Below are 13,505 nucleotides of genomic sequence, written 5' to 3'. Positions count from 1 at the left end.
CGGAAAAGAAAAGTATCATCTTCATAAAGACACGTTTTGGAATTAACATTCAAATCATTGATAAAAATACAAAAGATTAATGGACCCAATATGGATCCCTGTGGGACGCCTGATGTCATTTTTACACTTTCACCAATACAATTATTTACTACGACAAACTGTCTCCTGTCTTTTAAATATGCTTTCATTCAATTCGTTACCCTTAATTCCATAATACTTGTGTAATTGTGTGGAACATCAAACGCTTTACGTATCAATGACAACTCTGATCATTCCCCCCTGATCCATTTTATCAAACATGTAGTCCGTAATTTTAGTTAAACATGTACATGTAGTAGTAGAATGCAAAGGTCTAAAGAAGACTAGGAATTCGTTAGCAGTTTGTTTTCATTCAAGTATACACAAAGTTGATTGCGGATTGCTCTTTCTAATATTTTAGACAAGGCAGGTAAAACAGATATCGGTCTAAAATTATCGACATCAGATCCTCTTTTTATTTGTTAAAGGACAAGTCCACCCCAACAAAAACTTGATTTGAATAAAAAGAGAAAAATTCAACAAGCATAACACTGAAAATATCAAAATCGGATGTAAAATAAGAAAGTTATGGCATTTTAAAGTTTCACTTCATTTCACAAAACAGTTATATGCACATCTCATTCGGTATGCAAATGAGGAACTGATGACATCACTCACTCATTATTTCTTTTGTATTTTATTACATATGAAATATTTCTATTTTCTCGTCATTGTCATGTGAAATGAAGTTTCATTCCTCCCTGAACACGTGGAATTCCATCATTTTAACATTTGTGCTTCAGGCATGGAGGTCCTAATCGTCAAATTCGTAAAAATTGAAATATTGTATAATTGAAACAATGAAAACTAAAGAAATAGTAAGTGAGTGACAACATCGACTCTCTCATTTTGATGTAACTGACTCGTTCATATAAATATTTTGTTTAAATAATAAGCGAAACTTTGAAATGTCATAACTTACTTATTTTACATCCGATTTTGGTGAAATTTTCAACATTGTGCTTGTCTGATTCTTCTCTATTGATTCAAATCAACATTTTTCTGAGGTGGACTTGACCTTTAAAGGTCTAGCCCCCCCCCCCCGAAAATGCTGACTAGAATAAATAGAGAAAAATCTAACTAGCGTAGTGATTAGGACTAGTGATGAAAATTTCATCAAAATCGGATGTAAAATAAGAAAGTTATGACATTTCAAAGGTCGCTTATTTTCTCACAAAACAGTGATTTGCACAACTCAGTGACATGCAAATGAGACAGTCGATGATGTCTATCACTCACTATTTCTTTTTGTTTTTTTTTTATTGTTTGAATTATACAATATTTCATTTTTTTAAATAGATTTGACAACAAGGACCAACTTGACTGAAACAAAACAATGCTTCTGCCACATTCTCAGGGAGGAATTAATTGTTATTTCACTTGACAATGAGTAGGAAATTATTATATTTCATATAATAAAATACAAAAGAAATAGTGAGTGGATGACGTCATATCTCCTCCTCATTTGAATACCAGCCAGGATGTGCATAACTGTTATGTGAAATAAAGCGAAACTTTAAAATGTCATAACTTTCTTATTTTACATCCGATTTTGATCAAATATTCAGTGTTATGCTTGTTGGATTTTTCTCTTTTTATTCAATTCAACATTTTGTTGGGGTGGACTTGTCCTTTAAGAATCATAAGTGCAATGCTCAGGCCGATCTTCCTACTTCTGTTGACATTTGGTCAACCTTATTTTTCCTGGACTATCAAACCATGAATATATTTTGTTTTCAATGTGTAGTGCATCAAGTGCATGCACCAAGTATTTTGGGGGCATAGAATTAAAATGACCATACACACGACAACACAAATTTGACATCCTTCGTCTTGTCAAAATATAATTAGATTTTGCTATCTATCTAATTTATGTTCTAAAAAAAGTTAGAACATGTGCTGGTATTTTGCCACTTTGATATGTTACAAGTAAGACAATTCTATTTCACTCTGATGAATATTATGGGGTTTTTTTTATAGACATCAACCTACATAGTACAAGTCGAAACAATATGGAATATAATCGCGTTTCGGGATGCAGTCATGTGCTACAAATGCAATCTTCTTCAATTAATTACATTTTCAAATGCAATTTATTTTCCACAGGTTTTGGAACTTGTGCTGGCAATCTGCCACTCTGGTGTTCTACTTGCGTGACTCTATAGCACGAAACCTTTTATACCCTGATGAATATTAGGCAGAACTCTGTGATTAACGGCTGAGATGTTCCTTTGTCCATTTCCTGAAGGATGGAGTTGGACACATTGACCAGGGACCTGTTGCTTAAAACTTTTTACCTGAGAAAACTCTGGTAAAAACTGAAAACTAAGGTTAGTCTGATTTCTGCCCTTGACTTTAACACATGGCAAAAACTCCGGTAAAAACAACCTGAGTTTTCTCAGGTAAAAAGTTTTATGCAATGGGTCCCAGGAGAGTTTCCACACTGTAATTGGGACGATATGCAGATTGAAAAGGATCAAATAAATTGTTCTCCGAAAAATACTCTGTAAGTCTAGAAAAAAAAACTTTCAAGAATCTGAATAAGAATGACAACTACATGAAACAAAGTTTATTTTCTATTGATTGATTTGATTTATTTCATTTCATTTCTTTCCATTTTTCACATACAAGTCAAAAATACATAAATACAATTACAAAAATGAACAAAAGTAACGACCTTACATTTGCAAAGATTGGGCAATTATACAAACAAAATACTATTCTTATATCATCATTTTATAAAACTTAACATTCTTAAAACCATTGGGTGAAATGAAAAGAGAGACCAGCTTAGAAGCTTGGCTTGTTGGACGCTGATCTCTCGAATACGTAAATAATGTAAATAACGTAATATAATGTGAACTTGGAAAATGATCATTCGAATCAAGGGAACGTAAATAGTAGGAAAAATCGCTGAACATATGGAAAATAGATGCATGGTCATAGATGCAAAACAAACAAACAAAACAACAACAAAAAAAACAGAACAATGGACAGGGGACAAGGAGAAAGAATAAGATTTAAAAAAACGCTAAGGAAAAGACAAGGAAAAGGGAGTGGGGAAAAGGGGTCGGTGGGAGTATTGGAGTATTTAAGTTCTGTGCAAAATTTGGGGAACTGGGGAGAATTTTATGAAAGGACTTGTCGGACGTTTTATCCGACAGGTCATGTTTTATCCGACAGATGCCATAATAATAGTACTGCTCAGCCAACCAAAAATCAAGGGAAGTTGTCAGATCTTTATCAAAATTTGTTGATGAAGCGCTCCGATCCCCAAGACAAGGATATCAGTTTACTGTGGTGGGACGGACGTAAACAAACACGGTGATTTTTATTGATGACGCAATAATCACTGGATAAACTTTTATAGGTAAATTGTGCGCGCGCATCATGATTGTAATGTCAGCGTATATACATACACGAAATGTTAAGTCAGATCAAAGAGACTACGTACAGAAGACCACGGACGTGCTGGAGATTAACAATTAATAATCTTGTCATAGAAAATTTGAAAACTACTTAAAATGGAATATCAACAAACAGAAACAATAATTAGAACTTCAAATGGTTCAGAAAATAATATTAAGGATGGAAAACCGGCAACTATATCTAATAATTGTATTAACTGGACTCTGTTTAAACATCTGATCCTGCTGGTTTCAATCGTTGCTATTGGGATTTGGCTCCAAACACCTTCAGGTAAATATTATGGGATTATGCTGCACCACTTTCGCCACCCCCAACCGCATACATTCGTAATTCCGAAGCTTCGTTAATCCGAAGGTTCGGTTATTCCGAAGGACCGTATTTCCGAAGATTCGTAATTCCGAAGGTTCGTTAATCTGAAAACGAAATAAGGTTCGTAATTCCGAAGGTTCGTCAATCCGAAAAGGAAATGAGGTTCGTAATTCCGATGATTCGTTAGTCTGAAAACGTAATGTTTAACGAACCTTATTTCGTTTTCGGTTTATAACGAACCTTCGGAACAACGAACCTTATTTCGAGTCGGATTATCGAACCTTCGGAATAACGCCACAAATGTTCGGATTAACGAACCCTTTTACGTTTTCGGATTAACGAACATCGAGGTATAGGCAATTTACGTGTTTCGGAATTACGATCCTTCGGAATAAAGAACCTTCGGAATTAAGAAGTGTAACCCCACCAACATTATATTGCATAATCATCATCATTCCGGCATCATCATCATGATCATCATCAGCAGCAAGCAGCATCCCATAATCATCATTATCTTCGTCGTCATAATCATCACTTTTCATCATCAACATCATCATTATCATCAACATCATTATCCTCATCATTATCATGCCTATAGGGGAATCCAACCCAAATAACAAGTTGTTTTAATCGGAAGAAGAAATATCAGACAAGTACATGGATAAAAGTTTCGACAAATTGGACAAATTAATATATGAGAAAGTTATGAATTTTTATAAGTTGTAAAATTGGTAATCGCTATATGCTCATGGAATCTTCAAATTGGCCACATTTGTGATGTCATGATGATGTATTTGGCAAGGACTACTCTTCTACTCAAGTAATAGCAATGTTAAATTGTAGCATTTTCAAAGGTTTTATTTCAAACTGTATTGTTTTTTTCATTGGGGTACACGACATTATGCTACATTGGTTATATTTGGATTATTGCCCCAGTAGAATAGGTACTTGGGAGAAAACCACAAATCATTCATAATTATTCCTATGGAAATTTTGTCCTTTCCACTTGGCATAATCTATAGCAAGCTGCCAATTTGAAATTTACAGTTTTAGGGATCTCAATTGTAAAACTTTCTTATTGATTGTGCGATATCTTTCAAAATTTCACCATAGTAACTTATTTTTCTCCTTTCCCACACAACATTTGATGACCAAGGTTCGATTCCCCTTTTAAGGGCCATATACTGAGTGATTAGTTCTGTTAGAAATACGTGTTTATATTATTCTGGCATTTTTATAATCATTGAGATAATGACTTTCTCTGATATTATTCTATTTCCATATTTGAATAACAAACTAATTTGCAAGTATAATCATTTTTCATATCAACAATAAGCAAACATTTTTCATCAATCATAGTGATAAAAAATACATTATTCTCGAATAGGCCTATAAATTATACTTGGGTATTTTTTCTATCGTCGAAACTTATATATGAATAAAAAAAATGGAGACCTATTCATAATTTATAAAAACCATCCATAAAAATGTTTATTTAGGCTAGTTTCGAATAAATATGTTAACAGTAACAATTTGCCGCAAAACTTATTTACAGCAATAATATTTCAGCCTCATGATTGAAAAAAAAGTTGTATTGCGGTTTCTCATATCGTTCACAGAAGACTCCAACGGAATTCGCAACTATGACGGAGTTCTTTGGGAGTTCTGTGGCTACGATCCCGTTGCGGGCACGCCCCGTGATTCATTGTTCCCCGTCTACCATCGCGAGAGCTCGACTGTCCCGCGAGGGGAGGCGAGGAGGACACGATTCAGGGACAGGTTCAGCTTCCTTTGGCGAGAAGTCATTGGAGCACCCAATTCTTATCTCTGCCTTATTGCTTCATATTATCTTTGACTGACTTCTCTGCATTCTAAAAGAGGTATACCCAAGATAATGATGTATGGATTTATGCCGAGGATTTATGATGAATATAACGGAACTATAACTTTCACGAATGTGGCCAGCTTAATATACAAACTTGAAAAAAAAGGATAATGCGAACGTAGAGGTTAGGCTTTCACTGAATATGATTCTATCGTTGTCAGCTATTGCTTACCATCATGACCATGGTATCGTATTAACCAATTAATTCTTAGTGGATTTTTCTAACGATTTTTTATCGATTTGTATTGATCTGTTGGAGTGTACTTATTATCCAGTTTATAATTTCTGTTCATGATAACACACAAGACAAATACATCTTCAACGGAAAGCCAAGTGGGACCCCCCCCCCCCCCCCCCCCCCCACTCTTTTCGGAACTTGGGGCACAATATCAAGTTTCTCCCGCCCCCCACTATTTATGGAAGGAGAAAAGGGAGAATAAGAGGGAAGAAAGACAGAAGAAAGAGAAGGTAAAAAGAGGAGAAACAGAAGAGGGCCGAAAAAACGGTTACACTTCGTAATTCCGAAGGTTCGTAATCCCGAAGGTTCTTTATTCCGAAGGTTCGTAATTCCAAAACACGTAAATTGCCTATACCTCGATGTTCGTTAATCCGAAAACGTAAAAGGGTTCATAATCCGAACATTTGTGGCGTTATTCCGAAGGTTCGATAATCCGAAAAGGAAATAAGGTTCGTTGTTCCGAAGGTTCGTTAATCTGGAAACAAAATAAGGTTCGTTGTTCCGAAGGTTCGTTAGTCCGAAAACAAAATAAGGTTCGTTAATCATTACGTTTTCAGACTAACGAATCTTCGGAATTACAAACCTCATTTCGTTTTCGGATTAACGAATCTTCGGAATTACGAACCTCACTTTGTTTGCGGACTAACGAACCTTCGGAATTACGAACCTCGTTTCGTTTTCGGACTTACGAACCTTCGGAAATACGAACCTTGGAATATCCGAACCTTCGGAATAACGAAGCTTCGGAATTACGCATGCGGAAAAAACAGAGGAGGAAGACGAGTTAATAAAATAAGGTGAGGGGAGAATATATTTCATGTCACTATCGATTTTCGCATTGCCTGTTCTATGAAATATACATATCTTGCTCATAGGCTGATATGGAGCTTAAAATATCAAGTTTCGAAGTCAATATTCAAAACATTTCTTGCACATCTAGCTTTCATTAGGCCCTATTTTGTTTGATTTACAATGATTGAATTTTAAAAGAGTGTTCTGTAGAATGTCGGACTCCGTTTTACGGTTAGCATGTTCAGCTTGCGCTGCGCGCCAGTGTCAATAAAAATTGTTTAGTAAGGTAGTCTACTAATCTTGTTTATGGTTACAACACTCTAAAAAACGAAGAGCTAATTTAGCTCTTAAATGGCGTGTATAGTGACTGCACTTCGAAGTGCTGATTTGTCTAGTTCAAATTTCAACCAGAAAAATCAGCACTCTGAAGTGCAGTCACTATAAACGCTCTTTAAGAGCTAAATTAGCACTTCATTTTTTAGAGTGAAGAATGCTTAGAATCATATGTCCAGTTTTTAGGTTGGAATACCAAGAATTTTCAGCTCACGCTTTGCGCTCGCATTATTCGATTGGTAAGATATGTATCATGTTCATGAGTCACTAAATGTAATCCTTAACAGGTCACTTTTCTGGTCAGTATATTAAAAATTTCAGCCCGGGCTTCGCGCTCGCGTCTTTAGTAAAATATCTCTACACATCTTTTCAGGATTACAAAAACTGCTCAAAATGTCTAATTTTCATGTCTTATTACATGAAATGTCCAAAAGTTTGAGCTCGAGATTGGCGCTTGCAACATTTCGCAAGGATGTCCTTTTAACAGAAATTAGTGTCATAAAATAATTGACCAAAATTTAAGTTTTACAACTTTGATTTGATTTTTTTTTTCCAAAAACCGCTCGCTCGCGGATGAGCCTAACTATATATTTTATCAATCGGAATTTACGTCAAAATGGCTTTGCTCATTCATTCATTTATTGATTCCACTTTTAAAACAAATATCATAATATACGTAACAAATGTTTCATAAACATAGTGTAAGTGTAATTAAGTATCTAACATAAGTTTTTTATTATTATTATTTTATTCGGCATTTCAACAAAAAAAAGTTTACAATCAATTTACAGGAGAAAATACGATTACAGAGTGGAAAGGGATGTTTGCAGAACAAGTCCAGGTTGCCTGGAAAAGGAAAAAGTTAAATAAATAACTGTAGCCCGCAGGCTATCCTTCCCGACCTGGACCTGTATGTAAACACCCCAAGAATAAAAACATGTATATAGATTATTATATTAATACTAGCAATAATTCATATAGAAAAAGCATATTGAAATGGATATGTATAAGAACAATGCAATATAGTGTGATTGAAACGTAATTAAATAAGTTTTTTAAGCAAAAGGTATACTACAAAATGTAAAATAAGTGAGGAGCCTATAAATAAAAAGCAGAGCTTGTAGAAAATTAGGCTCCCAATGGGGAAAAAATATAAGTTGTTACTTTGAGCGAACAAAATTGGAAACGGAATACATATTTATTACATAGATTGTTTTACACAAAATATATCGAAAGGCATCAAGTTACCAGAAAATGATGAAATAGAAAAAAACGAATAGAAATAAAAATAGCAAAATAAAATAAAATTGGAAAACGACCAAAAAGACGGAGGGGGAGGGGGGGGGGGCTCAAGGGATATAAGAGTATAAGAAAGAAAGAATAGACAAAAATAATTATAATTGTTATTTGCAGTCATCAGTATGATCCAGCATTGTACCTCTCCAAGAGGTATAACTTAAGCTTGCATTTGAAAGAATTGAGAGATGGGCTATCAACCAGTTCGTTATTTAGGCTGTTCCAGAATTTGGGTCCTGTTGTAGTAAAAGTGCTATTAGCAAAAACGGTTCGGGTTTGTGGGAGGTGGTAATGATTAGCTTGTCTAGTTGAATGGGAATGTAAAATGAAATTTGGTTGAAATAATGGCGCAAAGGCATCTGGTAAATTGTCTAAACTTAATTTACTACAAAACATACAACTACTTCACGTATATAGATGATAAACTCATGATGAAAATATCTGTCTGCGAGAATGCCCATTTTGACATATATAGGTGCCCTTTTATGGCTTTGCCCCCCTCTCCCACGAAAATACGCCTCGCCGCCCCTGCCTTGATATAAGCAAAACGAGACATTTAAAATTAAATTATTCGGTACAAAATAATAAAATAAAATACATACCTCAACTTATTGTCCGTTTTATTATCCCTCTAAACCTCACATAAAGTCCCTTCGGTCCGTCACTCTAATTTCTAATTAGCTTGTGAAATATATTAGCCAAACATCGAACGTAATAAACGAATCAGAGCACAAAAGTAATAGGAATAATTTCAATCCGATCGTAATTGCTTTCCAAGGCAAATGTCACTATGAATGATTCATTAATTATTATGGTTGAAAATGACAATGCTTTCCATCACTTTCACATCGGACTCATTCTTTTTGTATTTAATCGTATCCGATATAAATCTCATCACGTCAACAGAAATAAACCCCTTTTTACAACGTCTTTGTTTGCTAATCATGACCTACATTATATAAGCTAGTCTAGGGGCAAATCCACGATTTTCCAAGGGGGGGGGGGCAAATATATTTCCTCGCACTTAGAGCTCTTATTATTTCATTGCAGTGACATATGGTTGTTTTTCATGACTACTTAATGTTATTGTTCGTAGTTGCAAAAAGTGCTTAGAATGTCCAGTTTTGGGCTGCAAATTCAAAATTTTTCAGCTCACACTTTGCGCTTGCATAAAATGTTGAGATAGATGCCCATCCTGCTCTTTACTACAAAAAGTACTTGAAAGTACTTAAATTGAAATCCCAAAGTGCTTAAAAGTCTATGCTTTTTAGTCACAAAAGTGGTATTACAACAGATATTTTTCATGAACATGTTATTTAAGTGGTCTTCGATTGCCTTTTTTCCCATGTGATTATGAAAAAATAATAATTCAACATGCATCTAAAGCACCTACGTGTGCCTTGAGGGGGGGGGGCATTTTCCGTAAAGTTCACAGAGCCGCCAAAATATGGGCTCATGTATCATTCCGTTTCCTGTTCAAAAGTGCAGTTTGACTGGCCACAAGACCCACTGACCTAGAAACATCCGCGGCCTTCTTTGAGTTCTGAATAGGCGATGGCTCCTTGCTGTTTTTTCCAAGCATGTATCGACAACTTCGGGCAATCCTGACCAAGCTGACAAACGCCCTCTTCGGCGACGAAAGTATAACAGGAGCAACGTTGATCAGCAAGGCAGAACTGGCTGCATTCGATAAGGGATGAACCCGTGTACGATGACAGAACATAGCCAACGGTTAGGGCAACGTTCCGGGCAAGTGGTTGGAATGTTTTGTAGCCCTTGCGGTCACCATCACGACCTGAAGGATTTCAACAAAGATGAGACAAAACAATTCCTAGTGAGTGATTCACATGGATGAATTTGCCTTTAATAGTCAAATCCTGTGAGACCGGAGAAATCTGTTGATTAGGGCAGAATTCGACGACTATAAAGAAGATGCAACTATAAAACTTGCATTTTGGTCTGAAAACGAAAATGTTTTAACTTGAGCGATTATCTGTCATATTGGTAGGTCGCCTTCAGATTTCCAGTGATATGTACTCCTCGAGACAGATACTTAATAGTCACTTCAGTATTATATTTTCTTAATTCGAAAAATGCCCCATCAACCCTACAAGTACCTGAAAACGGTTAACTACTCTCCCTCTCAAGGTACCAAGAAATGGGATCACTTGCAGAAAGAGTCGCAAACAAATGCGCTTCCAAAAAAATGTGTGCCACCCGACCAACTGAATTGCAACCTTTTTTGCAGTTCAATGGAACTCTATTTGCATCAGGCTATTTTTCCCTAAAATGTACCTAAACTGTCAGAGCATAACAGTAGTTTATTATTGTCATTACGATTAGCATCATCATTGTCATTATCATTATTATTACTATTACTATTTCTTTTATTATTAGTCGTTACCTCTGACCAGAGATTGACAGGTAGCCGTTGCTGCTGTCTCTGTTGTGAATGTCGCCGCTGTTTCCGGAATTGCATCAGTTGAAAGAAAGGAATGAGTTGACCCTTGCCCCGCCTCACTGGTTTCTATAAATTGCATTGAACTACTCGTGGTCGACCCGGTGGTGGAACTTGACACTCTTGATGACATTGTTTGGTGAGTTGTAGTATTGGTTAGGGCAGTACTTGCAGGGGTGCACATGGTGGTGGTTATTGGTGTTGATTGCTGAGTAGAGGTTGACTGAATTTCTGTGGATTTGAAAGTGTGGCAACATGCATGGATGAGATAGCAAGAAAACATGACTCAATAGTTCTCAAGGATGAGTAGATGACAAGGAAGACATCATTAGGTGAAGTCTTGTCAACCTGGTGAAGATGAGATGACAGAAGACTGATGATTCTGATCTCGTCAAACTGATCTCGCCAAGTTGATCTAAAGAAGATAAGTCGACTTGACGGAGTAGGGGATAAGACACACCTCCTTGGATCTAGTCAAGTCTACCTATTGAGGACAAGATGACAAGAAGCCATGCATCCATGGATCTCATTAAGTCGACTTAGAAAGCAATGACAGGCACATAAATATGCCTTCTTGGATCTCGTCAAGTCGATTTAGCGAGAAAGAGATGACAAAAAGACATGCCTACCGGAATCTCGTGATGTCAAGAGGAAGCAAGGACATGAGCATCTCTCCCTGGATCTAGTGAAGTCAACTTAGTGAGGAAGGGGGGGATACATTCCACGTGGAATCTCATGAAATCGACTTAGTGAGGAAGCAATTACAGGAACATACCTCCCTTTATTCTGGTAAAGTCGACTAGGTGAGGAAGAGATGTAAAGAAGACATGCCATGGGGAAAGTGAGGAAACAAGGACAGGATCATGGCCTCCCTTGATCTAGTCAAGTCGACTTAGTAAGGGGGAGGTGGTGGGGGGGGGGTAAAAGACATGTCTCCAAGAAGGTAGACGAGTCGATAACGCAAGGGTTTAGAGGGCAAGCAGACAATCCCATGGGTCTCGTTAGTTAACTTCGTAAGGACTAGAAGACAAAATCATCGATTTCCATTTTATTCATTAGAGTATGGCCTAGATTTTAATTGTTGTTTACAGTGCAACTTTAAGAGTAATGAGGGATCATGGATGCAAGAAAAACGTCGTCATAAAAATCATCATTGTCAACATCACTTTCCTTATCGAGCATTATTTCCATTACCATTGTCCATCATCATCATCGTCATCATTTTCAGCATCAGCATTATCATCATCATCATCATCATCAATAGCAGCCTTATTATCACAATCACCTTCATCATCATCACCATCATCATCATCAATAGCAGCCTTATTATCACAATCACCTTCATCATCATCACCATCATCATCATCAATAGCAGCCTTATTATCACAATCACCTTCATCATCATCACCATCATCATCGTCATTTCTATCACCATAACCGACACCATCACCACCACCGACCATCAGCATCACCTTCATCATCATCATCACGATCATCATCCTTCACCACCACCATGTCGATATTGTTGAAAGTGATGATCGGTTATTCACCTTCTTTCTCACAGATGTACCTGTGACTATGGCCATCGGAACAGTCATCATCCAACCATTGATAAGACTTTCCTGGAGCTAGATTGAAACACATTCCGTTACGCTTGAAAGTGTTCGTATGATTGGCAAAGTTGGAGTAAGTCAGCCCCGAGCCATCCAACCAGGTGACTGGGGCCATTCCGATCCAATAATCCTGGTTTTCAAGGGGTAGGTTCTCCTTCAGAAATTTCTGCTCGTCTGCCGATCCGATGTAAACTAGGTGCATTCCTAGTTCCTCACAGGCTGCTGCGGATGAGTCGAAGTCTAACTCGTTTCCTAAGAAGTAATAGCACGACCCTTCCATCTTGATTTGAGTATTGTCAGCACAGGCTTTCAGTATTAATTTAAAAAAATCATTAAAAAAATTATTATTGAAATTCAAGAGAAATTGAACTTTTTTACTCTTATCATTTTAGTTATTGACACGAATGAGACATTATTAAAGAGTTAACATTGAATGTTTGAGACGTGATTTTTGTTTTATTTATCTTTTTTAGGGGGTGTAGTCTGAGGAGAGAACTGCATTTTACAGCACCCTTTGTTTGGCCTGGATATTATTTGATGGAATATACTCCACATTCAATTAAAGGCCTATGTGCTTATATGTTGGTTTTTTATTTCAGTATCCATGAATTTCCGAGTGCAGTGTCCATCGAGATTGGTGAGCGTGTGAATATATAGGGTAATTTTTATTACACAAAAAGAGTAGTGTGGATATATGATTTCGATATCTTTGAGGGCAAATTGTTGTCTTACAGTAGGTCTAATGCAAGATAACAGACAGATTTACCTTCACTGTCAGTTTCCTTTTCACAAATGAAAAAGTGCAAATGGGCGCAGTTATTGTCAAGCCATGAATCCCCTTTAGACATTCGGAAACAGATTGCACCATTATTAAAAGTATGAATGTTATTCTCTGGAAAGTTATTGTAAGCCAAGTTTGTATGGTTCATCCAGGTGAATGGGGACAGACCTATCCAGTGCTTCTCGCTGGTATCTTGGACATGTGTGAGGCTATTCTCCAGGAAGGTCTGCTCATCTTGGGATCCTATGTAGACGAGATGCATACCCAGATGCTCACAGGCTGATACTGATGAG

At 36.7% G+C, this 13,505-nt stretch overlaps 1 protein-coding gene across 1 annotated transcript; it reads right to left on the bottom strand.

The window, feature by feature from the left end:
• Positions 1 to 9,764: 9,764 nt before the first annotated feature.
• LOC121429105 lies at positions 9,765 to 12,732 on the bottom strand. Its single transcript, XM_041626007.1, has 3 exons — positions 12,369 to 12,732; positions 10,765 to 11,049; positions 9,765 to 10,155 (listed from the first exon to the last, which is right to left on the bottom strand). Exons 1-3 carry the CDS (start codon positions 12,709 to 12,711, stop codon positions 9,875 to 9,877), a joined length of 909 nt encoding a protein of 302 aa, XP_041481941.1. The 5' UTR covers positions 12,712 to 12,732; the 3' UTR covers positions 9,765 to 9,874.
• Positions 12,733 to 13,505: the final 773 nt, after the last annotated feature.

The sequence above is a fragment of the Lytechinus variegatus genome, chromosome 15, assembly GCF_018143015.1.
Source record: "Lytechinus variegatus isolate NC3 chromosome 15, Lvar_3.0, whole genome shotgun sequence".
Lineage (NCBI taxonomy): Eukaryota > Metazoa > Echinodermata > Echinoidea > Temnopleuroida > Toxopneustidae > Lytechinus > Lytechinus variegatus.
Note: the sequence above shows the minus strand (reverse complement) of the source record. Positions and strands in the feature narration are given on the sequence as shown.